General features: G+C 42.3%; 2 protein-coding genes across 2 annotated transcripts in view; one reads left to right on the top strand and one right to left on the bottom strand.

Moving 5' to 3' along the window:
- Window positions 1–7,719: 7,719 nt before the first annotated feature.
- Window positions 7,720–15,797, top strand: DEGS2 (delta 4-desaturase, sphingolipid 2). The gene is made up of 3 exons (XM_010177063.1): window positions 7,720–7,729; window positions 8,432–9,174; window positions 15,654–15,797. The coding sequence occupies exons 2-3, from the start codon at window positions 8,458–8,460 to the stop codon at window positions 15,795–15,797; spliced, it is 861 nt and encodes a 286-aa protein (XP_010175365.1). The 5' UTR covers window positions 7,720–7,729; window positions 8,432–8,457.
- Window positions 15,798–20,549: 4,752 nt separating this feature from the next.
- LOC104531993 (ena/VASP-like protein) overlaps window positions 20,550–27,651 on the bottom strand; it is a gene marked incomplete at its 5' end in the record, with an annotated part of 21,515 nt that continues 14,413 nt past the window's right edge. The window contains 6 exons of the mRNA XM_029087241.1: window positions 20,550–21,154; window positions 22,212–22,269; window positions 22,647–22,713; window positions 24,986–25,048; window positions 25,153–25,219; window positions 26,553–26,619. Of these exons, the coding sequence (XP_028943074.1) occupies window positions 21,117–21,154; window positions 22,212–22,269; window positions 22,647–22,713; window positions 24,986–25,048; window positions 25,153–25,219; window positions 26,553–26,619 (360 nt within the window). The remainder of the gene's footprint in view (window positions 21,155–22,211; window positions 22,270–22,646; window positions 22,714–24,985; window positions 25,049–25,152; window positions 25,220–26,552; window positions 26,620–27,651) is intronic.

Raw genomic sequence — 27,651 nt, 5'->3', positions numbered from 1 at the left:
GGCGGGGCACGGGCACGTTTTCCCAGTGACTTGTAGTGCAGTAAAGTAATTCAGGTTGTGGGTGGGTGTTTGGTAGAGGATGACAGAACGTCCCCGCTGCTCAGGGACAAGGTACGCGCCTGTATGTTCATGGTTCATTTTCAGGCGTTTAACTGGGTATGCGAGTATGTTGGGTTGGGAGGTTCTTGCTTTTGGTTTGGGAATTTGGGCTTTTCTGGATACTTTCTGAGAAGAACTAAGAATTATTAATCGTTGCAGAATATTGTGGTGTATCTCCTGAAAATATCTCTTGAACATTTTATTAATAAAGAAGATTCTGATTTTCTTGTTTCTGTTTTTATTTGGGTGGTTTTTTGTGTGTGTTTTTTTTTTTCCTTCGGTCTAATGAGGAGGATACAATTTTTAAAGATCTTTTATAAAGGAAGGCACTGGAACTTGTGGCTGAGCTGCTGGACAGGATCAGTGATAATTTGGTGTAGTTTCTTAACTCCTCTACAATCTAATAGGTTAATCCAGGATTAATCTAAATTACAGTAAAATATCTGGTATAGCTGTGGTAGTGAAATATCCTGGTCCAGGTTTTAATTGTGTCCAGGAAAAGAATAATTATTTTACTATGTAATCATGATAGAGAGTCAAATGATGTCATTATATAAAATGATGCTTCTTGGTGTCATGCTACTCATCCTTTCAGTCAAGGAGACTATGTTTTGGTGAGCTATGGGTAGAAGTGTGTATGGTGGGTCTCTCCCCTTGCTAATCTCTTGCTTTCTTGATCTTGCTATAGAGTGGGGACAGCAAACTGTGATGAAGTTGTGGAGTGGTCAGACTGCTTTACCCTTGCCACAGCAAACTCTCTTTGTAGGACCTTTCAGCTGCACACTTGCAGAGATTTTGCCCTCATTTTCTTTGGGTTCAGAACGAGCAACTGGAATCAAGGTCCATCTCCTTCCCCGCACCTCCCCGTGCCCCAGCTGTGGGAGCAGAAGGAAGGGCATGGAGAAATACATGGAAAGAGAGACATGGAAGATGTGGGCTGAACAATCTGTGTCTGTCTGACAGGGCAGAATGGATCACACAGCTAGTGTCATAAATACCAAAATGTTACCAAAAATTATTGAAACTATCATTACATCACATAAGATACTGGTATAATGATCATCACTGTATTATTCAAAGCCTGAGGGTCAGCAAACCCTTGATATCTAGAGTATGTACCTATCAAAGTGTCTAGTGCCTATTGGGCTGGAGTGCACTGCAAGAATCTTACATACATATGAACGACCATCTATAAATATCCATGTACTTTACATTTTTGTATACAGCAATGCCTTGGAGGCAGAAGCATTCCATGCTGGTAAAGGAAGTATTTTCCTGCCAATAGGTTAATGATTTAGTTGCTAAGCACTAAAACTTGATTGTGTTCTGTTTAGGCTGCAGCTTTTTGGAATGTTGGTTTCTCTCAGGCATGGCTACTTGGATTTGAATGCAAACTGAAATTATCCATTAGGAAAAAAATACGGGCAAGCTGACAAACACATGAGGCAGCTTCTTTCTGTATGAGTGGTATTTCCTTGAGCTGTTGCCCCATTATGTTTCTATAAAGCAACTGAGAGATAATAATGGTCTCTCACAAAGTTGTGTGTCCTGGCTTGAGAGTTAGTAGCCCAGGTGTCTGCAAGACTTTCATAGTCTGTAACAATATATCTGAATGAGAACTCTGTGAGTACAGTTCCCCTACCACGAGCAGGGACATCTTTCACTAGCTCAGGTTGCTCAAAGCCCTGTCCAATTTGACCTTGAAGACTTCCAGGGATGGGACATCCACAGTATTTCTCTGGGCAACCTGTTCCAGTTGAGCAGCAGAGCTATAAGCTGTGTCTATCAACTGGGCTGTCTGGAAGATAGCTTTATGACAGGACACTGTTGCACTAGATGAGCCTGCTAGGGATGTGATTCCTAATGGATATAATTTTACCAGCAAATAAAACAACTTTTTGCACAAGGGAGAAGTGATGTTTTCTCTGTTACGTTTTTGTAATACCTACCTCTTAGACTGCAGGTATTAAAATATAGCTTGTGCTTGGTACTGTCTAGGTGCCAACTGCTTCTGAGTTATGGTGATCTCTTGCCAAGCTGGCACTTCGACCCCAATCATGTTATTTGTGCTCCTGAACACATTAATCACGCTTTTCAGTTTATGAAATTGAATTTTTTGATTGCTGTTCTCTCACCCTCTTATTTATGAAAAGCTTGGTACTGTCTTGCATCAGGACTGAGATTTGTGTAATGCTGCAGCAAGCTGTGTTAGGGAGACCTGACAGAACAAAGTTGGGGTTTTTTTGGTTTTTTTTTTTGTTTGTTTGTTTTTGTTTTTTTTTTTAATCTAGATCTGCTTAGCTTTGCTGTATAGTTACATGAATGCCATTAGATGGAGAGTGACTAGGTATAGTGTAAAGGAGATACCTACTTCTAGTAGAAGTAGGATTTCTACTACTTTTTAGTGTCAGTAAGAGTCTGTTGTATTTAAAAACACGTGTAGAAGTATAGTCATCCAGTGGGAAGTGTCAGTAGTTTTTTCAGTCTTGAGAGAAGATGAAAAAATCTTTGCTCAGATGCTGGTAACACCATAAGCACACAATGAATGGGCATTTCACCTGCAAACAGTTTTCCGTATGCAAGCAATGAGCAATATGTTGTGTCATGGAAAGAATGAGATCTTATTTGTGCTGTGGGTTGGATCTAACTTTATAAAATTACTGTAGGTTGGTCAGAAATGTGTTGCTTCACAGGATCCTTAGGGAAGCCCATGTTTGCTGCGGAGGATGAAGGCTGAATCAGTGTTGCTTAGGGTAGGCTAGGAGCATCTGAATATGATCTAACACACAAGAATAATTATAATTGGTTGTTTGATGGCGTTATTTTGGAGTAAAGATGGTGCAAGTATTTTATATGTGCTTTATCCCGTAGAAAGGCTGAGATGTTAGCCGATGGGGGAGGGTGTAGAACAAAACAAAAAAGTCAAAATCAATTTTATTTTAACATTTAGCTGATTTGAGTATAACAGCTTCCAGCTCTGCTCACTTATTTAGAGACTAGTCTGCTGTTTCTTACAGCTGGCTCTGCTGTTGCCTATTTAAACCTCACATTTATGAAAATCCTCATAAATTGTACCTACTGAAATGTGCAGGATGCTTATCTCCTTAGCTTAAATCAAAGCTCTGAATTACATATCCTTCTGGCGAAGAAACGGTGAGTGTTTTCCCTTTATGCTACAGCATGTGGGCACAGCGCTGCCACTGATGTGTCTGTTCTCTGATGGGCGCATTCAGGATAGCTGCTATCTCAGAGCTTGTGCCACTTCCCTGTGGGGATCACCTATAAAATAAATCACATGAGCAGAAAGTCACTGTTTTAGGCACTTTTAGCCTTCTGCTGAAAATGTATTACGTGCAGCTGAAGGCTTCAGCTCTTGCTTTCTTGATCTTGCCATAGAGTGGGGACTGCAAACTGTGATGAAGTTGAGGAGTGGTCAGACTGCTTTACCCTTGCCACAGCAAACTCTCTTTGTAGGACCTTTCAGCTTACTCCTTTTTGCAGGTTTTTGTTTCAGAGGGAGTTGGAAGCCCTCTTCCCAGCTCCCTTGGACTGGCCAGCACAAAGCACTTCAGGAGCTTGTGGGTGTCAAATACAAGATTAAGAAACTTGTCCTTGCACAGCGGATATATAAACTTCAGTGTAACTAGTTGGGCCAAAAAGGTTTCTTATTAGTTTTCGTACTGGAGGGGGCAGGAGACTGTGCAAAGCCAGAAGCTTTTGTCCTGCATGCTCTGCTCTGTGCATGTGTGTACTACCTGTGTCCTGACTTGCATACAGTTTGAATTAAATGTGCTGTGCTGTTTATGAGCACATTCATGAGCTGAGCTGCTAAAAAGCAAGGTTATCATGTCAGCAAACTGACTTCTTTTGTTTTGTTTATTTTTTTGGTATAAAAACCAGCTCCAGCATTGGGCACATGGTAGTAAAGCTAACATCCTGTGCCTGGTGTCTCTTATTTGTTCTGGCAGGGACTCAGAGTTGATAGAGCATAGTCCAGGACAGGAGCATCACAGAGATTTTATTTTATTTTTTTATATTCCTGTTCTCTTTAACAGGCTTTCTAAGAGTCTTGTAGTGAATAGTATCTCCACTTTGACTGTACCTGTATGCTGCACTCGTGGTCAAAATAAAGGAAGATGAAGAAACTAATTTTCTTCTCTTGTTACTACCAGCTTCTCATGGATGTGGTAGGGCTGCTGTTCCTTTAAACCTCAACCACCTCTGTATTTGTGGACACCTCCTGCTCTTGCCCACATCCAAATCCCATGTATGCCAAAATGTGCAAGTGCTAATAAGTATGTGGTGTCACATCAAGGAGACACTGTGTCTGGTGCCATCACTGAAGTCTAACTGGGTCTCTCCTGAGTCATCTCAGAAACATTGTCAGTGGGAATAGAAGATGTGTGGGGGTTCAGAACAAGATAATTGCTGTCTCCTGAGGAGGAGGAACACCAGGACCTAGCAACTTGATGGCTTCTCCAGGAACAATTACTCCAGCCCTAACTGAGGATCATGGTTGGGGTGTGGTGAGTGCTCCTGGATCTCCAGAGAGGAACACCAAGGAAAAAAAATGCGTAGTCAGAGTAATTTATCAGTAGTGTTTCAGAGTGAGGCAAGCCTCTAGAAAGGTGACTGATGCTTACACAACAGTGTAGTGATCTCTGTGAAATGTTAATTCAGTAAATGAGTTGTTTCAGAATCATGAATGCTTCTGAAAATATACTTGCAGCATTTGTTCTCTCTTGACTACTGTTCTTTTGTCCACACTGTTGTATACGTGGGAAATGCTGTCTTTTATTGTCTGGTACAGATTTCAGCTTCTCTGAGGCTACAGTGTAGAGCCTGTGGAGCTGGCTCGGCAAGATTATTAACTACATCTACCCACTAAAGTGGGCACTACTACTCCTAAAGTGTCTTCACTGCTTTTATTGTGTGCTGAGACAGAAAAGTCATGCTTCTGCACTGCTGCACATCTACACCAGTATCCCCACCCTCAGAATGGCAGTACAATGGACAAGCTGGAAGCAGTGCCTGCAGATAAGCGGTCTGTCAAGGCTGAGCTAACAGACTTTCCCAACAAGCTGGAGGCTGGAGAATGTGCTTTGGAGACATCAGAGTAGCTGGAGCTGTCCTGGTCCTATTGTACTCTGAAGGGCAAATCCTGGTCTCATGTGGTCACACAGCTTGGATTTTTTTTGTCTTTTCCTCCCATTTTATCTAGAATGGCTGAACATGGGGGTTTTTGTTTTTTTCTGCTATTCCTGTGTCCTTTCCATGACCATAGATAATGAAGAGCTCACTACATTTATGGCTATTGTCATGTATTAGCCTTGACCCACTGCTTGTTGGGAAGCAGTGGACTCTGGCTGTGTAGAAGCTGGTCGTTTCTAGAGTGGTAAAGTGCTCAGGAAGACCAAAATGAAGGCGATTCAGGAAAGAGCAGCACAATTAAAAAACCTGCTCAGATGCCTCTTAATGTGAAACTCTAGCAGTCTCAAGAGAGGAGAGTAGGTGTCTGCTTACTTCTCAAAGTGCAATGTGTAGGAAATGAAGGTGGTCTTCATTGTGTGGCTGCTGTAAGTCTTGTAGTCCTCTGTGGCTCCTGGTCCAGCACTGCGCAGTAGCCCTGTCTCTGATTCTTTGGGATGTGCGGATGGCTGACAGCTGGTTTCCACAGCCCTGGTTTGCACAGCCCAGCCGATCAATCACCTGCAGACACTTGTCACAGCAGCTTTACAGGGTTATCCAGGTTTTTCAACTGTAAGTGCTCTATCTTGCCTTACTAGGATTCCTTCAGCTAACCGCAAGGCATGAACTCGAGGGAAAAATGAGATACATCTTTGTGTCAGGACATTATATATAAACTACAGTCATCGGGATCAGTTAATCTGAGATTAACTGCCTTGGAAATGGGAAGGGTTTATCAGCATTAATGATAAAAAGATACAGCATTGTGATTTAACTGGTATGCAAAAAATTACCGTTGGTGAGGAGTTAATAGTGTGTTGAATTTAATATTAAAATCTAGCAAGTTAATAGCTGTCACCTGTGATAAATACAACCTACCAGCATTGCTGCTTTCAGACCCTGTTGCTGCTGGTTGGCAGTTACTACTCTGATATCTCTTAAATGTAATCTACAATCCTTGTTAGTGGCAACAAAAAGAAATAGGTCCAAAGCGGCAATATAAATAGATTTTCAAACTACAATATAAAGCATTGCTTAGTCATTTTCCTATCCCATTAAAACACAGGCTGAGGAACAGATTTGGTTGTTTTACATCTCTAGAATTCTAGTGACTGCAGTAACTTATCTCTACCAACTGCATGACTGAAAATTTCAGGTGGCTTGATTTATTAAAGATGGTTTTGGACAGATGCTCCTGATCAGGACATTAAGCTATGTAAAATTATATGTCTGTAACAGATACTGTGACCTGGTCATTATAGATTTATTATTTAGAGGAGCTATCCTAGAACTTTGTGTAAAATGTTGGTACCTGTCTAGGTACCAGAGAACCATTTCTAGCATGCTAGCATTTTAACATGAAAACTAACTAAAAAATCTGAAAAACAAGGACAAATCCAAATCAGCAAAACCAAATCCCCTGGGCTTTCCAGAGATTTTTATCCAAAAGTTTGTCTGAATTTAGAAAGATGTGAACTTTTACTAGAGTTTTCCCACCAGCTAGAAAATCTCTCCCCTGCCTGAATACTTCTCAGGGTCATTTTGTTCCCTAGTCCTCAGAAGGGGAAAAATGGAGAATATTCATTTTCTCATCATCTTCCAGAAAAACTGTCTAATCTTTATTGTCTGTAACCTCTGTTAAATTGGTCTGAAGTTGGCCAACAGGCTCAAAAGTTGTTTGAATGGTTGCAGAGCACGACCCCATCAGCCTGCTTCTTTAAGAAGTGCTTCATCTCTCTGAACTTCTGCAAGCTTTTCAGGGTTCACTTCTAGAAAAACATTAGCTGTGTCATACACTCAGTACCTGCCACCGCTTCTAAGGTCACATGAAGTTATGTGTATGGTCTCCCATGTTTGTTTATAGTATACACAGCTGCATAGATGCAAATCATTATAATCTGCTTTTATTGTATTGGTATCATACAGTGACAGTCAGGTGATATTTACTTTTCTATTCGTAAAATGGGCCCATCAAACTGATAGGGACGCACTGTGTAACCTCAGGGTAGAGAATGAGTGACTTCTCTTACAGTCTTATCTGTGTAAGCTGTAATTACTGAGAAATAAGGAGGGAGGCAACTAGGTGGGTAAAAGCCATAAAACAGTGGAAAAATGAATGTGCAAGTTAATACTGGAAGTGCGAAATGGGAGTTTGTAGTGACCCAGAGCCAGGAACAGCACCTAGAAGATCAACTGTACTTAGGTGTATTTTCTTTTTCTTTAAAGGACAAATGAATGGCCAGTAGAGCCAAAGATCAGTAGACCAGGCCTGTCCTGACACGAGTCAGACCTGGCAAGCCCAGCCTGTGTCTCTCTGACGCTGTATTGCCACATCTGTGAGGCTGCATGAAGCTGTTGTGTGACTATTTATGTGACTTTCACGCCTGTTTCTGGTATGTGACTTGGGAACAGGCTGAGGAATGGGAACAGAGAAAAATTTTATGTCTTGCAAATCCCCGATAATATTACTGACTTTTCTTGTGATGTTACCATGTGCAAAGACCTGTACATGTTCTATGCACTAGTTAGTGAACACTGAAATACATAGGAATTTTTTTTTTAATGCTACATTTGTCATCTAACCACAGAGCAAAACCTGGCGAGCCTGTTGCTCAGCCTTCTTCCTCTGCTAGTGTGTCTGAAGCAACAGTGTGAAAAGGGCTGCAAAGAAGGCAGTTGTATCCCTTTTGTGAAAAATAGCATCTGGATTGGGCAAAATAAAAAGGGAAATGAACAACTTGACAGAAGGTGCTTCTTAGAGCTTAAATCTGGTGGGTTTTGGCATACTAATACTCATCCTTGTGAAGGCACATGGTGCCACATACCTTCAGCTGTGTGCTCTCTCTTATATGTCAACTATATGCATAAAAGTTTATATATGTACTTATATATTATTTATATAGTAAAAAGAGATATCTCTCTTTCTCTCTCTCTCTCTCACACACATACACAATCGGACATGATGCTGGCAGTGGGAATGGAGCCCACACATTAGTAAAGCTTTCAATGTATTGGCAACCCAGCTCTGGAACTGCCATTTTATAAAACAAGGGCTTCAAACACAGCGATAAAAATAGAGTGCCAGTGGTGATTATTTTTATTTAATTGTGATCTAATGAGGTTTTCTCTGCATTTTTCGCTTCAGCAAAGTATCCAGAGATCAAGACTCTGATGGGACCAGATCCACATTTAAAGTGGATTGTATCTGGAATGGTTTTCACACAATTTCTAGCATGCTACCTGGTGAAAGACTTATCCTGGAAATGGATTTTCTTCTGGGCTTATGCTTTTGGGGGTTGCATCAACCATTCACTGACCCTAGCCATCCATGATATTTCACACAATGTCGCCTTTGGGAACAAGCAGGCCAAGTGGAACCGATGGTTTGCAGTCTTTGCCAACTTGCCAATTGGCATCCCTTACTCTGCCTCCTTCAAGAAATACCACATTGACCATCATCGGTACCTTGGTGGGGACAACCTGGATGTGGACATTCCAACAGACTTTGAAGGCTGGTTCTTCTGTACACCACTTCGGAAACTGCTTTGGCTTTTCCTCCAACCTCTGTTCTACAGTCTGAGACCACTGTATGTGAACCCCAAAGCAATTACAAGGATGGAAGTTTTTAATGCTCTTGTCCAGTTTTCTATAGACCTTATCATTTACTACCTTTGGGGGCTCAAACCTATTATTTACTTAATAGCAGGTACAATTCTTTGCATGGGTTTACATCCCATTGCTGGGCACTTCATAGCAGAACACTACATGTTCTTGAAAGGGTATGAGACATACTCTTATTACGGACCTCTGAACTGCCTCACCTTTAATGTAGGCTACCACATGGAGCACCATGACTTCCCCAGCATTCCTGGATGCAGATTGCCCATGGTAAGTACAGCATGAGCAGGAGTAAATTGGATTTTCATAAAAACTACCAAACTGTCTAGAGAAATCACTCCAAATCATAGCAAGGGATCAATTTTTAAAAGAAAAAAGAAAAAAAATGAAAGAAGAAATCCTTTTGGAATTGTTTCTAATGCTTTATTTTTAAGCAGCATATTGAGAGAAATGGCTGCTGAACTGACGTAATATTTAGTTTATTTCAAGGAAAGAAGAACTTCCGAGATTCAGAGGGCTTGAGTAATACTTTTTGTATTATAAGATCCTCCAGCAATGCTCTAAATTTCTCCATTTCCTTCCCTCAGGCACCAGGTTTTGGATCTTTGAAATTTTAAAGGCCTGTCTAAAGTGAGACAGGTGGCAGTTACTATTTGAAATTTGTCTAATGATCAATCTGCTAACTGTATTGCTTGATTAACATCAAACAAAAGTCTTTCTATTGTTTGAGATGACACAAGTAACAGAACGTGTTCCAGCCTGACACAAATAGCATTAGAAAATAAAGCCCCACTCTACAGGACTTTTTTTAGCTCTGCTGCCCCACCCACAGAAGCTGAGGATGCCTGATCTGTCATTGAGTAAGTGCTGTGGCTTTCCTCTTTTGAAAGTCAAGCCCATTTTTGTTTACATTTTATCAGTTGTGAGAATCAAATTTGCAAAGCCCAGGTGTCTAGGAATGGTTTTCCATCTCCCTCCAGGCATATAGCTGCTCTTCTAGTTTTTAATACAAGGGTTCCTCAGCAGGTGCTCACAGTGTTAGAGCTACGTAAGTTAGAAGTATTACTCCCTCTGGCATAGCAGGAAGGAAAGATCTTCTGTCTCTGGTCTGATGCAGACTTGGGGGCTGGCACTGTAACATCCTCATGAGGTGGAGGTAACACTGAGAAGGCTGAGGTTCAGGAGCTGTGTCATCCCCACTACTACAAAACTTTTGTACAAGCTTTGTGATGGTATATCCAGGCAAAGCCAGCTTTATGGGTTAATGTTCTTCATCACAGAAACACGACTAAGTGGAGATTCAAAATGAGGAGATTTTCTTGTGGTGTAGAATCATAGAATGGTTTGGGTTGGAACGGACCTTAAAGATCATCTAGTTCCTATTCCCCTGCTGCGGACAGGGTTGCCAACCACTAGATCAGGCTCCCCAGGGTCCATCCAACCTGGCCTTGAATGCCTCCAGGGATGGGGCATCCACAGCTTCTCTGGGCAACCTGTTCCAGTGTCTCACCACCCTCTGGGTGAAAAATTTCCTCCTAATACTGAACCTAAATCTCTTAGTTTAAAAACATTTCCCCTTGGCCTGTCACTATCTGCCCATGTGAAAAGTCACGCTCCCTCCTGTTTACAAGCTCCCTTCAAGTACTGGAAGGCCGCAATGAGGTCTCCTCAGAGTCCTCTATTCTCCAAGCTAAACAAGCCCAGCTCCCTCAACCTTTCTTCATAAGAGAGGCACTCCAGCCCTCTGATCATTTTTGTGACTCTTCTCTGGACCTGCTCCAACAGCTCTACATCCTTCTTGTGCATGGGAAGCCTCTATATAGCCTGCAGTTCTGTTTTAACACACCTGCTTCACTTCTGTCCTGGAGAAGCTGGCTGTTCCTGGTGGAGTTGAGAGCAGCTGGTAAAGCAGCCCACAGTCACATGTGAAGTTCTCCTGTCAGGCATTCCCATTGCTGATACACCTGATAGCTCAGATAGGAAGTATATGACCTTAACTTTAGCTTCAAATGTTCAAACTTGTTAGATAGGCTTAGATACTTAGATTACTGAAATGTAAATAGAAGAAGAGAGGGAAGTTAGCTCTTTATCGTACTCAAAGGAGGTGAGTGACTAAATGAACTTGCTGGGACTGTTACTCCAGACCTGACAGAGACCTGAAAAGCCCTTCGCCACCCACATCACAAATAGTTCAGCCCAATTCCTGAAGGCATGCAACAGCTGGAAGTGTCTGCCCTCCTGTGTAAAGCGGATACAGTTTTAGTTGAATTTCGTGGGTTTGTGTTCATGAGTTTCTAGCTCTTGGGCAACTGGGATTTGCCCTGCTGGTGGAGGAGATACCAGGCTTGTCAAAAGGCACATTGTTGCCTGACAAAACTATATGCAGAACTTTGACAAATGATCAATTACAAGTGAAAAACTATTATGAAATGAAAATCCTTTGGCAAAACAGTTGCTGTAGAAAATCCTTTGCCCATTAAAACAAGTTGGTTATTCTCTTCTGCAAATTGAGAATAAAAATTCTCTGGCTCTTGGGTGGAAGAAGATAACGGGACAGATCCTCTCTGGATAGGTTTAATGTTTGAACTTCATACCAGGTAGGGTTAGAGACCTCCCCTTGCTCTCCCCTGCTTAACCTCCCAGCAAATTCTTCACTCAGCAAAGGTCTAGTCTTTTCAGATCTAGTCTCCCAGGCACTTGAACTTCTAGTAGTTGAATTGTGTAATATGGATGATCTCTCAGTATAGATACTTTTATTTTTAATTAGTGGCAAGTAGAAAGTGGAATAAAGATCTTTATTTGGCTCCTGCATGACCGAGAGTAGGGGAGAAAGAGGATCAGAGAATAACTGGATCTTTATCTTGGAAAGTAACTGGCTCTTCCACTTGCTTATCAGAAAAGTAAATTCAGCTTTGTCCTTTATTACAGGTGTCTCATTCAGAATGTTCTGAGTAATGTGTTTGCCACTGGAAGGACCTTTACCCTAGGAAGGGGGTGACAGATTTGAAAGAGGAAGAATTAGGCTGTACTGTAAACTTATAGATAATAAAGACGAGTGACACGAGTGTGCAGTAAGAACTTGTCCCACTAGTGTAATGAGAAATTACATAAGAGACCATGAAATTTAACATTATAATGAAATATCTGCTCTACAAAAAGCTCTGTAGACTGACAACTAGTTTAGTCTTTGCATGAAGCCTTATAACTATAACATAATTCATTGTTTACCAAATGAGTAAAAAGATCCATTCGCTATCTGAAGGACTGAATATACTTATGGAGAGAGGGGACAGGAGTACAAGGAGGAACTTAGTATTCTTCCTACAAACTGCAATAAAACCTGCAGTGTTACCAGAGGCAAACTAGTTACTCATTAAGCTTGTGGGAAAAGGAAAAGACATGGTATGAAACCAGACTTATTAGAGAGACAAGACTGGAAAACATGGTAGATGTGCTGTTTTTGAATTGCAGATTTCATTTAACGCTATGATGGCCAGGAGGGCTAGCTTGAGTGTTCCTCCCTGGTCAAGGACTATGGAGGGAACTTCTGTAATATGCCTTCTAGCATTCTCCACATATTTTTTCCAGCTTTTATCATAAGGATCCCAGGACAAAGGGTCCACAACAGCCATGGTGAAATATTAGGTTGCATTTAACTTTTGTGCGTTATCTGATACAATGGAGTAGGACTGGGGTCCTCTTGCTGTGCTCTACAAGCACAAAACCAGAAGCAAAATTTCTGTTTAAACTATGTGATTTCTTACCTACCACCTTGATCGACTTGAAGAAAAGAATCAATATTCCAGGTGCCAAGTGCCTAATAAAAGCTTCTTGCAGACTTTATGATCTCTTGTTATCCTTCCATAACTTCCATTCACAAACTAGCAATGACTTAAGACTTACAGTTGAGATCTGTAAGGAGGAAGGAAGGGGGGAATTGAAGCAAATGGACCATCTCCAATGCAATATGGAAAGCTTGAGGGGGAAGTAAGGAGCAGAATCTAGGAATACTTTGTCACAGTGTTATACTCTGTAAGATGATGTATGATCTGGCTGCAAAACTTGTTGCTTGAAAATGGTCATCCACAGGTACTGCACCCAGAATGCAACATGGAAGATGACTCTTCCAGCTGAAGGTATACTAAATACATGTAGTTTAATGTTGTATTTAAAAACAAATCTGCATTAAAAAACCCCACAATTATTTTCAGCCTCTTCCCTCTGCAAATTTTCTGGTAGATAATTTTGTTTTACGTATGCATATGCTGAAACAAATTACAATAGATTGGGTGTTTTTGTCAGGAAATCTTTTTATGTCAATCCATTGTAAAAGAGAAACCACTTTTAAAATTCTTTCCTGCTGTGTGATAGCAAAATGAGAACATGCACCTAACAAACTTCCTTGTCTTTTTCCCTTCAGAAGTCTTCCCCTTAACTGCATTCATAATTTTTTCCCTTTTCCTCATTCCTTTGTCACAAATATTTTATTGCTGTTTACCTCCTGTCCATTGTTTCTGTACGTCTCATACAGTTACCCTGCACAGAGCAGAGGGATCTTGCCAGAGGAGCAAGTACTTGCCTGCCTTCCTGCACAAGGTGCTGCTGGGCACAAAGCCAAGCAGGGGCAACGAACTACTTTGTGTAGGTGTGAGTGACTGTCCCACAGAGCTAATCTAGGGAAAAACACTCCAGTGCATGGTCATCTCTGGTGATTTCCATACCGGGCTCCTCATTCAGAATGAGCTGCCACCGTGCTCTGCAGGAAGGTGCTAAACAGATATACTTGGTGAACAGTCAACTCTGCCACCACCTGATGCTGGCAAGCAGCTTGCAAGCCATGGATGGCAAAAAGTGGGCCCATGAGAACCTCACGAGGTTCAACAAGGCCAGGTGCAAGGTCCTGCACCTGGATCGGGGCAACACCCAGTATAGATACAGGCTCGGTGATGAAGGGATTGAGAGCAGCCCTGTGGAGAAGGACTTGGGGGTACTGGTGGATGAAAAGCTGGACATGAAATAGCAATGTGCGCTCGCAGCCCAGAAGGCCAACCATATCCTGGGCTGCATCAAAATAAGTGTGACCAGCAGGCCGAGAGTTGATTTTTTGTCCCTCTACTCTGCTCTGGTGAGACCCCACCTGGAGTACTGTGTCCTGCTCTGGAGTCCTCAGCACAGGAAAAGGGAGGATGCAAAACCCAGATTAAATTATTTCTGACTGTGGTTACAGAAGGAGTGCAGGGAACTAAATCTTCATCTCCAGAGATCTTATCCAGTGACTGGAAATCACCCTTCTTCCAGTCATTAACAAATAACTCCAAGGGGAAATGCTGATATTGTCTGAATCTCATTGAAAATGAACCACATTTGAAGTACAGACCAACAGTTTAAAGCAGGATATAGGGACTTATTAGGAAGTCAAAGGTATTCAGTGAAAGGCAGAATACAATCAGACCTGAACTGAATCCTAAACTTCCAATGTGGCACTACCACGGCATGAGCACTGAGTGCACAGGGGCTGAGGTGCAGAGGTAAAAGATCTGAACAAAACTTGTACGTTACCCAAACTACCTCAGAGGGAAGTGTTTGCTTGGAAGCTGAATTAATGAGGTAACTAGTAGTGAGCACTCCTGGCTTATAATTTAACTTTTGCTGGGATTCTTACGTTTTTCACAGTCAGTCAAAATGCTCTGTTAAGATTCCACCATTAGGCCTTGGATGCTTATGAGACCCCCCTCCTGGATGACAATTTGTGTTTAACCCTTTTGACCTTCACTGGAAGTCCTTACTGTGCTCAGTGTATCTGGCTTTAAAATTCTGCAGGGTTTTTAAAGAGACAAGTCATGCTGTTCAGGAAGACAAATTACTCTAGAATAGAGCTTTGTTTGTCTAGGAGGTGGAGCTGTAATAAAACCATGCCCGAGCAGTTTAAGTGTACAATAGTTAACAGACTCTGCTGCTTCAGGAGTGTGTTCAAAAAGCAGAGCATCTAGCTGGAGCAGGGACCACTGGTAACTCAGAAATCCTCATAGTCCCCAGGCTTGAAACCTCTTTGTCCTCTGATTCTGGCCTTACCCCTCCTACAAAGAGCCACCCCCAGTAATACACAATGCTTCTCTGATGGCAACAGTCTTAAGACTTGGGGTTTTGTAACAGGGATGAAATTTTATTAGATTCGCGGTATAATAATAAATCCTGCAGCATTTTTAACACCAGACTGGGAAAAATGGACCACCCCTGCAATCTCCTCTGTCTGCTAGAGGAACCCATCTCTCAGATTTGCATCTGCCTTTGCGTGGAGGAAAGAAAGCTAAGTGTAGGCAAGGCTGGGTCTGGAATTTTCTCAATTGGTAGTTCTCTTCTACCCAGAGCCCACAGCAGACAAATATTATGAGTGGCGAACAGAGCTTTAAATACAAAGTGTTGGAGTCTTGGCAATTATAAAATAGATTAGTGGATTAGTCATCTCATTATGGAGATTCCTCCACCTTCTAAATGAGAGAAAATAGTTCTGACTGAAGGCAGAGATCCGTCATCTTTCAAATTATGACACTGTGAGGCAAAACTTACATCAGAAATCTGCTAAGAATTATCTAAATGTATTTAAGTACATCTCACTTGGCTGAACTTCAGAAGCTCACAAGCAATAACAAGTAATTTAGATTACGGCTGTGCTATCAGATCTGAATGGGAAGACTGAAACACACCTGACACTGCAGCTAAACAGCTTGTTCTCTCTCTTCTTCTTCCAGGTGAAGAAGATTGCACCAGAATATTACGATAACCTCCCACATCACCAGTCCTGGATTCGAGTTCTGTGGGACTTCGTTTTTGATGACACTATTGGTCCTTATTCAAGGGTTAAGAGACTATGCAAGCTGGCAAAAGAAAGCTAATGGACTAGCTCTGGCTGCAGCATTGGTGGTTTCTTTGTTTGTTTGAATCAAGTTTTTTGCAGAAGTAGAAGGATGTTTGTGTGTGCTGAAGTAGTTTGAGTGTGAAAATAGAGCAATTGGACTATTGTAGACTATTGATGCTTTTTCATAAATGGTACTTGTGTATGTAACCCCGAGAAACTAGATTAGAGTGAGATATGATTATGCAAACCTTTGGTCTGGGCTTAGAATTAACTTCCTGGGCCAGAAGTGTCCAAGTCTGAGTTTTGGCCTGGTCTGCAGCAGAGAATGACTGGTGCGTGTGTGAGCATGTGTGTGTGTAGTTTAGGACTGGTGTCCCTTCATGCCAGATTAGATGTAGATGCTCTGCATGCATGTGACTCTGAGCGCAGGGAGGATTGGCATGCAGTAGTAAATGATACTTTCTGGAGAACACAAGGGTGCCTTCAGCTCAAAGTCTTGTCTAATCTAGTATCGTACTTCTGATAATGGCTGGTAGAAGAGATTTTGTATACGCAATGGAATATGTGTATATTTTTGTACATTTGGATAATTATTATAGTAGCTGCTGTTTGACCTTTATTCCAGGGCTTTGTCTAAACCTTTTCTGAATCAATTTCTGTTCTTAGTATCTAATACTTGGTGTAGCTAAGTGGCAGAGCAGAACTGTGGTGGGGATAAACCCTTCCTTCAGTCTTCTGCTCACTGCTTGATCAGCAGTGTGGATGTGCCCCTGGAGGAACTGATCCTTTTTCCCTCACCTTTTCAACGGTATTCACAACTTCATGTTTCTCATATTTTTCCCTTCTAGAGTCCTTCTAGAGGTGGGAATGCTCTAGCTTTAATTGCTGCTTACCAAGGTTGTTAATATTCCTGATAATCTTTCCCAATCTTCTCTATATTACACCCCTTTCTGTGAACAGGAGTTGGAAGTATGTGTCAGTGCAGACATGGAGAAACCACATTATGGTTGTTTGTTCACAACTGCTTTCAGAATTATTACAATTTTTTCCCTCTGTCATTCAAGGGGCACTGACTTGACATTGGGGAAGCACATGATACTCCAGCTGTATAAAAGCCGTCACTGATGGTGTTAAGGGGATATGCCAGGAACATGGAGCTGAGGTTGTTTGTCTCCCTGTGTGTCTTTGTGCTATTGACATTAACCTTCATGTCATTTCTACCCACTGGAATGGTTAAATCTTCCTGCCTGTCCTCTCCAACTATAAAATTCTGTCTATCCTCAATAATTATGTATCATCGAAAACCTTAATCACCATACCTTTCTCCAAGCAGAACAACATCTTGGGAGTCAGGACTTCAGATGCCATCTAATAACTTCCCTCCACCCTGGAAAGCTGACAACTTATTTCTGTCCTTACAAAGTGGTTAAAAGAGAGATCTATAAAGGTCATCTTATACTCTAACCCTCTAACAGTTTGACTTTTTTGTTTTCTTCTGGAAATCCAGGTAACAGAAAAGGATTACTGTAGGTTCTTGTTGGTCCCTCAAAGTACGCTATTAAACCGGGGAAGCCTGATTTCCTCAATAAATACAATTTTGTTCCTTCCTCCTACAGTACTGGATCCAGTGAGTCAGTCTGTCCGTTCACTAGCCAGACACACCAGGCAGCCCAGCTGGCCTGCTGCAGTTTGGGTTCTTTGTCTTCCATTTCCCCTTCCTCCATTTTTCTCATTTGTCTGATTTTGTCAGTTGGGTAAATACCCAGGTTTGCTCAGCAGTGCAGCATCCTTTGTGATACAGGGGCTGAATACCAGTTCGTCCACAGATACTGTTTTGGTCTGTGAGTTGTGCTTCTGGAAAAGAAGAGGAAGAATGGGCCTCTTCTGACAATTCACCCTTCACTGGTTCTTCAGTGAAGAACATACTTAAGATGTTATGTCTTAACTATTAAAGCCTATTTTCTCCCAAAGGAAGAGGCTTTGGTGTGGGAACCTCCATTAACTTCTTTGTATGATTGCTCATGTCAGGATGTCAGGGAGCTTCAGTTTTTTATGAATTTACTTCAGTGCTGCTGGCATTCCATGATCACATTAAGCTTCCTGTGTCCTTAGCAAGCTGTTCCTCAACAATCTTGACCAATTTAGCAAGTTAATATAAAAACCATAATAAAGATTATGCTATCTTCCTCAATCTGACTGTTGTCCTTCTTCTCTGTGGAGTGACCTTTCTGTAGTTCCCTTACTCAGCTGTTCCATGATGCAGTCATCTGTGTGGTCTATAGATTACTAGCCTAACCTGGCACAGAGGCTATGGTTTAAACAGAGGGTAACCAAAACTGGCAAATGCTTCTTATCCTGCCTCCCATCCCACCTGGCTTTGCCCTGGCAGCCCCACAGCCCTCCTGCTCTGCGCTCTGCATCTCAGTGGGAATTTGAAGTGGCTGGAAGCCAGGTGCCTGCAGATGTGTGGTGCAAGCTGAGTTTCAACGTGTGTGGGTGCTGCTGGAGAAGGCTGTGATCCTGTCCTCTCCATGGGCACTTGTCTTTGCCGCTACCAGTAATGTTGGCAGACAGGTTTTTTTCATAACCACAGGGCATATGGGTCTGGGTTAAAAGTACATTAGGGTTATTTTATTCTCTTTGCTTAAAAATTAATCCAATTCTCCTTTATTGTGTGGCTATACTAATGCTCTGTCAAGAGGAGATAGGAGAAACAAATAGCTGCATGACAGGTTGGAGTGGAGGTTAATGCTCCCTTTGACTTCAGCCGTGTAAAACGCCTGTGGGCTGCCCTGCTGCAGCAGCTCAGGCCCAGCATGAAGGGCCACCCATCTTTACAGAGGCAACAGACAAACTGAGTTAGTGTCTGGGAGGGGAAATCCTCTGGCAGTGCCACTGCTGCAAAAAGCTGCCCTGTGCATCCCTGGTGCTGGAGCCATGAGCTGGGAACCAGGAGAGCGTTACTGATGCCAGGGCTGCTCCCCTGCTCCTGCCAGCCAAGCTTCCTCTTCTCCCCCGTGCACCTTGCTCCCACAGCTATTAAGTGGCCTGTGCAAACTTCAGCTTATTATGGCTTAATTATATGAGGCCTGCAAAGGTAGAAGAAGAAAGTAAGAAAAACTCATGTACAGCAGGTGGCTGCTGTTACCAGAGGAGCACACCGTATCCAGGCTGTACGCCTGGCCCTGACCTTAGGCATAATGCCACATTCCAAGGGAACACGTGAACCATGCCAGGCCCAAACTTCCTGAAGCTTAATTAAGATTATGGGAGAGTTTCACAGAATGGTTGTGATCATCTGAGAGACAGCAGTTTTGAAAAGTACTTGCCATTGGCTGGCATACCACTTAATGGGTTTATAATTAAGAAACACAGGAGCTACTGTATGAGATTTATGTAACACAGCATTATCATCTTCGCTGTTACTGATGCTTGTCTGTATTCTTCATACTGGAAAGGCTCCTTCTCATGGTACTGGGGTGGTTGTATTGTGGTGCACATCAATGTCTGCCTGCTTTAGTTCCTATGTGAAAATCTTACCCCACTGCTTTAACCTGTCTCTTGCCTTCTGCTGGCATTAAGCAGCTAACAGACATCAGGCTCAGACTGGAGGTCACCGCTGCATTAAACTAAAATTTATCCCATATTTAATCTACAGTATAACCACACTGCAAAAAAGAGTCTTTGCTAAAAGGAAGATTGGGTTGCTTCGAAGAATGCTGAACAACAACCTCATGCTCTCCAAGCCAAAGTGGGTAACATTTTACAGCTAACTGCAAAGCACACCCCACTCGCCTCCTCTCCTGGGTCTCCTGCTGTTGGCAGGCAGTGACAGTCCCTCCTGCCCACTGCTGTGCTCTGTGAGGGCCTGGGGGACGCGAGCAAGGGGACAACCACAGGCTCTCCTGGGCTGCTGCACCAGGCTCTGCCCCCAAAACCATTCCTGGGGCCTGGCTTTTAAAACAAAATCTTCAGGAAGGCCTGAAGCAAAGCAGGAGGCTTGGAAAATATTTGACAGATTTCAATAGCTGAACTCCAATCTCTTGCCTTTTGCAAAAAGATGGTATCAAGACTACTGCCATGTAAAGCTTGTGCCAAACTAAGTCAAGCAGAAAGTCTCAAGATTGCGCTGGTGGAAGGAATGGCTCTAAAGAAAAAAAATTGTATGACCTGAAAGATATGACTGAGTGTGTGCTGCTGTTAAGTGTTTGGTGTCACTTTCCATGAAATAAAGCTCAAGACCTGCACGTTAACAAATGAAACGTGAGGTATTAACAAATGACTCCCCTTAAGCCTCTAGTTCAGCAGTGCTGTGCCAGTGACTTCAGCTTGCATCCTCCTAAGGCCTGTGGTAGCCTTGCTCTGCATCAATACCTCCCTTTTATTTACTGGAAGCCCTTACGAGTGCAGGTGGTGGGACCTGGGATTTTTTCAGTGATGGCAGGAGATGCAGTGGGAGAGTTTGTGGTGGCCTGAGAGGAGCCGTAAGCTCTCCATTGACTTTGGCTAAAAGTTGCTGAGCTTGCTGCAGGCTGACTGCAGGAGGTGGTGCTCAGCCGGCAATGCAAGGAGGGCCGGGCAGGTGAGAGCCACGTCTCCCTGTAGAAGAAGGCAGGGCTGTTGCCACTGCACCAGCCATAAGACGCTCAGGCTCTCTCTCCTCATGCTCTGAGGTGCTGGCTGGGCAGAGCTGCCACCCCACCGTCTCAGTCACCTTCCTCTTGTCGTCAGCCCAAATGACATAAAAGTGTGGGAGCTCAAGGGATGAATGAAACAAAGAAAGGCAGGGCCATGTGGACAATAAACAGTTTATTACCAATATGAACACAGATACTGTGATGCACTGACGTACCATTTTTTTATATTGTGATAACTCTGAGACAAAGAACTTGTTGGCTGACAACTAACGTCTCTGTTTCTTCTGGTGATGCCACAATACATTTCTGTTGGCAAAGGATCTTCATTTACATTGCAGACTACTAGTAAAATTACTTTGAAGTCATCTATCAAAAGCAAATGGTTCACATGTGTTCTTATCTACTACTAAAAAGAAAGGTAATACATTTAAATAAGCAAATACAAAATACAAAAAAGGCTGACAAATCCAATGTGCAGTGTCAGATGAAATCTAAAAAATCCAGAAATTTAAAATTTAATATTCTTTAGATTAAGACTTTTAAAATGAAGCGAATCCAAGGCAGCAGCAAGCTTCAAAGTGTGCTGAGTCTGCTAATAAAAAGGGTATAAGAACAAAGACAGTGCCGGTGTCCTCTCACCATCTTGCATGACCTTGGTACACTTAGAAATGATCCGATCTTCCTAGCATTCTTAGTACCGTCCAAATGCTTTGCAATCATTATGTTGTACTGATTCTACTCAACTCCTGCCGTATGGCTAGAAAACCAAACCAAAAAGTTAATGCATAATGTTATACTCAGTGTGATGGAAAATGCTAAGTATAGAGGTTGCAGAAAGTACACGCTGGTAAAAGGATGAGTGGAGGGTAAAAGGATGAGTAAGGGTAAGAAGTCAGCTGTTTGCTTGCAAACTGCAGTACTGGATAAGAAGTTGCATCTGTGGTTTATGTGAATGTCTTACTTTGCACTGGAATGAACTAGGGAGGCTCTGAGGGCCAAGCTGCTGGGACGGTAGCGTACAGGAGGGGGGTCTCCTCAACTGGAAACTGCCCTGAGGTTTTATGAGCACACGGGTCTAGGGCAAGGGGACAGGGAATGGATTTTAGCTGTTTTACAGTCTCCTCTTTTTCCCCTTCTGTGTGAATCTAAGGTGGGGAGTGCAGGGTGTGGACATGCATCTTTGTATGCCCTAATGTGGGCTTCAAATAGGCATTTTGTTGCGCATTTCAATAATGACCCTGAAAAGTACGTTTAATCATATATTGCAAAGCAATTTACGAAAAAGTATTGATACATTTAGTACAGCTGTTGTACTTTTCAATGAATTGTAAAAATATGTGGCTATTTGGGAAGCTGTAATTGAGTGGAGGTCTGAAATAGCTCTTCAAGCATAGGAAGCCTACAAAAGATGCTCAGGAAGGATTTTCAGTTTGGTACCTTTGTCCCCTCCTCATCACGGACCTGTGTGGCCAGCTAGTTACAAACGATTTCACACTCCCTGATTGTGATAAATGGACATGCCACGGGCTATGGGCAGGCCCTTTCTCACCCTCCCACCTGTGAGAAACACCAGCCAGTGAATTTCTCACAGGTTGGAAGTGAAAGTGCTTGTCAACAGCATAAAAATAAAGGATGTAAACACAATGTCACGATCAGAGCTCAGATAAGGTAGATGCTCGTTCTTCAAATGTGTGTATAAATCAGAGCTGCTCAAAGAAGTCTGAAAACACCAGGGAACTCTGCAGTTCCTATCATCTTATCTACAGGAAATTAGTCATAAAGATGAGAAAAATAATAATTTTTCTCTTTCTTACCATCAATTATCTCCTCTTTCACTTTGTGTAACTCTCTTACAACTTCCTCCAATATTTCCTGATGAGACAAAACACAAGTCAGCTGCTCAGAATTTCCTTCTAACCGGTGGAAGAAAATGCAAGTTTAACATGGTTGTGCTTGTTCCCCGCCTCTGCTGACGAGCAGAGCCTAGCACTACTAACAGCTACGTCTGCACTCCCAGGCCAAGGACGCAGAAGATGCTGGCATATTTATTTGCACGTTTCTGTACAGACATCTTGATCAAATAGCAGTGAGATTGTGCTCTCTTGCTGCTCACCAGCTAGCCCTTCTCTAAGCACCTAGTTATAGAGGAAATCAGAAGACTGAACAGCTGTTTTGCTTGTACAGCGCATGCATGGGGGAAAATGGGTAGCTCGTCACATCTCTTAAGTGCAAAAGACTTTTTCACTCACCTGTTTCATTCGATCAAAATCTAAGGCATCCATAGCCACATCATTGCTGCTGCTCACTGGCTTCATCCTTGAGAAATGGAAGAAAAGGACAAAAAAGCCAGTCAGGTCTTTGCAATGAATGCTAAGCTACACCCACCTGATGGCGTGGATGAAATCCACCCCAGAGCAGGAGCACCCATGTTCCAGCGCTGGACTGGAGGCTCCCTCTTGTGCTGCTCAGGAGAGGTCGGCAGCTGGAAAGCAGCACTGCTCCCTTTGCACAGCCTGGCCCTCAAAGGTGCTTTCTCCTATCACAGACATACTGGAGGAAGCTGCACTGAAACTTCATTTACTCTTTTTTTTTTTTTTTTTGGAGTCTCAATGATTTCAGACCAGAAAATGCTGAGGTGTCTTTAGGGGAATAAAGCCTGTTTGACAATGTATTTTGTTACAGCAATTGTAATTTGCAAGCTAGATGTCTGGTTTTCTTTCACAGTCTGTTTTATGTCCAGCAACCCTGTCTTGGCCACCTAGACTTTAATCAAGTGCTAAACTAATAGTAGAATACAGGTTAGAAAAATATTATAGGGACAATAATAACCCAGAAATCCTCTCCTTTGGAGGCCTGACTGAGTCAAGTGGAGCTTGTTGATATAGCACTGTGTCAATTTTTATTGACCCAGCAACAAAACCAATCTGCCCTTAGTGGCTAGTACATTTGAGTGTTATCAGTCTTCCAGGATGGTATTTGTCAGTGGGCTGAACTCCGATGATGGCTGATAAAATAAATAAAGGAAGCAGAAGCTGCTTGACTTTCTCTTTAACCAGTAACTCTAAAACATTTCAAAAATTAACCATGCTATAATTTCTAGAAAAGGCTTCAAATAACTTTGCCATCATCTTTGGGCCCAAACTGGGAGCTGGCAGAGATTGTGCTGCTCCTGACAGTACGCCTGGTCTTGCAACACCTTCTCAGGAAAATCTTAACATGTCTCCTACCATCTCACAGCTAAGCTGGGAGTTAAGACAGATACAAATGCCATCACACTGAACAGGAACAGAAACAGGTCATTGCTGAAGGCTTTTGAAACCCACCCAGCTTCCCCCACAGAAGTCATGTGAGCAAGCAAAGACTGAGCACTACTCCAGCTGTTAAATGAGGAAAGGCTTTTTTTCCCTCTGAACTCCTCCTCCTCCCAGGATGGAACAGCATTATAGAAGATACCTGGTGAAAACTTGACGGCTGCTTTAAATAGCCCAGGTTTCATTCCCATTTGTAGGGGAATGGTCTTTCTTTATCTATTGGAAACTCATATATTTCCTATAACCAATGTGTCCCATTAGTTTTAGGAGAGCTGGAGAGACTATATTTTGCTCTAGTAACACTGGTATACCCCTCTCAATGTTTGGTCAGGGCATGATCCAGTATCTTTAACACAGCAGCAAGTCTGTGCAGATAGTTGCCATTGGCAACTTTCTCTATGCAGACTATCAGCACTGCCATACATGTAACAGTGTAAAATAAGGGACACATCTTTTCAGTAAATGCTAAACATATGTAAATCTGTGTTCTACCTCCTAATTCAGCTTATCCATCCATCTCAGTGTCCGGTACTGCAGTAACACTGGGTGGTCCTGGACCAGCACTGGAAAGAAGTCTCTCTTTAGCTGTCCAACAGCAAACTTTATCTCAATCTCTGTGGATAAGAACATGGGTGGTGATACTGCAACTTGGCTCTTTGGACCGACAGGACTTCTGGAGTCCTACTTTAGGTGTCTTAGCTTTTGACACCTGTCAGCTTTTGTATCACACATTTCTGAATGCCCTGTCTGTGGCCAGGCCTTTTTACAGCTCAATATTATTAATTTATTACACCAAGCTTTGCTCTCCTCTCTCATGCACCCACTGCAGTTGCATGGATGGAGGAATAAATTCCCTTTTCCCTGTTGCAGGCTCTTCAGACCAGTTCTGCCTTTGCTTTTGAATTTCTGCAGAACTTGGACAATGAAAAGTTCTCCTTTTGGCAGGATCATCCTGAACCTGCTGGAAAAAGATGCTCCAAAGCCTGCCTTCCATGTGGCACAGTGCGCTGCCTAGCCCATGCCTCTGAGTCACAAGCACAGCTGCTTTAAGCACTTGCTTAGGTGTGATTCATGTCTATGATGCCTGTGCCCACCTGAGCAGGGAGCTGTTTCCATGGAACAAGCCTTTGACATGACACACTTTGTGCAGCAACAGACAAAGCAGATTGTAAGATAATGAGTAAAGGACACGACAGAAGATGAACATTAGTAATGAATGATGGGATTAGCCAAAGGACAAGCCAAGATGGTTAAGAAGCCAGATTGTTAGCCAATACCTAGAAGACACGTGGGATTGTGTGGGGCTCTTAGCTTCACAGCTCTTCACCACTGATGGATTTCTACAGCAATGGAATGAAAGGAGACATGAGTTGTGCACGTGCCACAGGGACAGCATGACCATCCCGACTGCCAGCCAGCCGCAGGGACACCCCATGCAGCTCACCTAGAAAGTAATGAAGATACAGGCTTTTCAACAGAATTGCTCCTTTCCCATGGCTTCTTCCCAGAGTCTGCAAAACAAAAATGAAAAGGTACTGTGTATTATTTTTTCTCTAATGATAAAAAAATCCTGAAGTTGATTGTCTTATACAGCTGCTTTCATTCAGTGAGGATAAGTGACTTAGATTCAGGAAAGCAGGATTGCTGAATGAGTGCAGTTGCCTACATTATAGAGAAAGCACTGGCAAAAATCTGCTTAGTGATCCCTTTAATTAGGGACTTGATAGTTAAATGAAAAAGCCATGGAAATGGAACAGCAGGAGGAAAAGCATAGATCACTTCTATTAAGAAATACAGGCTAATTGCATCAAGGTTTATTTTATTCAGTACAATACTTATTTATATTTTAAGTTAAAAAGTCTTGGTGTTTTTTTGTCTGCATAGGTGGCAGAAAATGTGAATGTATCATAAAAAAGGCAGTGAGACCCCCGCTATGTAAATCTCCACAGAGAATTTATTTAATGTTGTCTACATTTCTAACTTGCAGAACATTCCCAAAAGCTGTACTACATAACCCTTGTTCCTGAAAATACTTACTACATATTACCAATCTCCTCCTATGCAAATAGTCTAAAATAAATGCACTGTTTCAGAGACCTGAATAACACACAACTTTATACATAAAGGTTTGCTCCTCTGTGAGGTCCTAAAAAGCTCTTTAAAAGAATTATGGGCACTCCCAGGAAAACACCAGATCTCAGTCCTCATTTATGTGCACCTTTCTCCTGGCTTCTTCCCTTTCCCTGGGCTTTGCTCCAAAAGGAAGCTGGAATAGTTAAATACTTACTCCCTTGGGAAAGATTTCTTTTAGCATGTATGAAAGTCAAGCCGAAGCAAGGATGAATCTGACTGGCTTGCAGCTTATCTACTCAGATATAGTTACTTCAAGTCATCATAGGAAAAACCTATTTTGGAGGCTCCTTAATTCCACCTAGTAACTCTCAGGATCAGGCTTACTGCAACAAGCTACTAGGTTAAGGAAGAGTAAGAGTCTGAGACCCAAATCCCAACTGTATAAACCATGACAGCTACACTACCAAGAGTAAAATAATACAGCTTTTTTCTCTTAGAAGATTCAGGTGCACAATATTGAAGACAGATCCTCAGCTACATGTCTGGACTCCTTTAACTAAATTGACTGTATTGTCATTTTCTTGGCTGTGAAGCATATAAAATCACCATTTCTTGCTCAGTACAGTTTTAAAACAATAGGTATTTGGGAATTTTTCTGTTAGTTACTGTGGCTGCACTCAGAAGCAGGATGATGAACCCATAGTCTAGAGTTGGCAAAGAAGACAATCTAGTCTAGAAGACAATGAAACCACTAGTCATTTGATTTAATACCTGATGCATTTTGCTGCTGCTGGGTGGGACCTCGTGTACTGGGTGAAGGAGAGGTGCTAGCATCATCCTACAAAGAGAAAAACAGGACATTAGTTAATTCTGGAGATCAAGGAGAGTCCTCTTCTACTCTGGAGACCAGCTGCAGCACAGCTGGTACAAAATCAAATTTCTTCCAAGCATGTCCAGCAGGCATTGCTGCCAAGGTATGGCTCAAGTCCATTTAAACTTTAACCTTTCTCTCCCTTTAGCATGGCAAAATACATACTTTTTATTTTTTACTGATGTGGACACTTTTTCCACTGAATCACTCTCATCCCTGAATACCAAAGCAGGCTGAATTATCACTCTGAAGTGCTGGCTGCTGTTGTCTAAATACAAACCATCCTCTTCCCAAATTTAGAAACTCTCTGTGATATGGAAAATGAGCCACCTGAAGGAACAGCAGGTCAGATCCCAGCCTTTTAGCCCAGGACAGCCATTGGTATCAGTGAGGGTAGTCCAGGTACTAACAGAATGTAACTAAATCAATCAGTACACCTCCTGAGTAGAAGATTAAACTCTACATCACAGATTGGACTCTTTTTTTCCTGGGATTTGTGTGTGATAGATCATAAAACATTAGCCAGTATATTTGATATGTCAATATTATTAGGAGCCCTCAAAACACACTCAGGCAAAGTATTAATTGTGCATTATAAAATGGAATTGCACCACGTTTGACAGAAGATATGCCCACCACAAAGCGAACTCCAGATACACATTAAACAGATGTTCTTTAAAACACCTTTCTAAACAGTCTGGTGCTATTGAAAAGTTTGATTTGGGATATAAACTAATGCAGAGCTTAAGGAGAGAGAACAAGGGACAGAAAGACAGCAAAGGCTTCAGTCTAGTTAGAAGCTAAATGGTGCCTTTCATCTCTGAGTGTATGGTTCAAAACTAACTTTGGGGAAGATGAAGAGTAATGGTTGCATAGCAGCATCCAGGGTTCAACAGGCAAATTCCACGCTTAAAGCATCCCTTGAGGAACATGTGAAAAATAGCTGCTTTTCTCCTTAAACGGTGCAAGTGCTTATTCCTGCTCTTGCTACAAACCTTT

The sequence above is a fragment of the Antrostomus carolinensis genome, unplaced genomic scaffold (assembly GCF_000700745.2).
Source record: "Antrostomus carolinensis isolate BGI_N321 unplaced genomic scaffold, ASM70074v2 scaffold39211, whole genome shotgun sequence".
NCBI lineage: Eukaryota > Metazoa > Chordata > Aves > Caprimulgiformes > Caprimulgidae > Antrostomus > Antrostomus carolinensis.
Note: the sequence above shows the minus strand (reverse complement) of the source record. Positions and strands in the feature narration are given on the sequence as shown.

What these genes read in the sequence shown, in the direction of transcription:
- DEGS2 (XM_010177063.1), top strand. Translation starts at nt 8,458, where the DNA reads ATGGGACCAGATCCACATTTAAAGTGGATTGTATCTGGAATGGTTTTC. An exon ending in CTGGATGCAGATTGCCCATG is followed by an intron (nt 9,175 to 15,653) that starts GTAAGTACAGCA and finishes TTCTTCTTCCAG; the next exon opens with GTGAAGAAGATTGCACCAGA.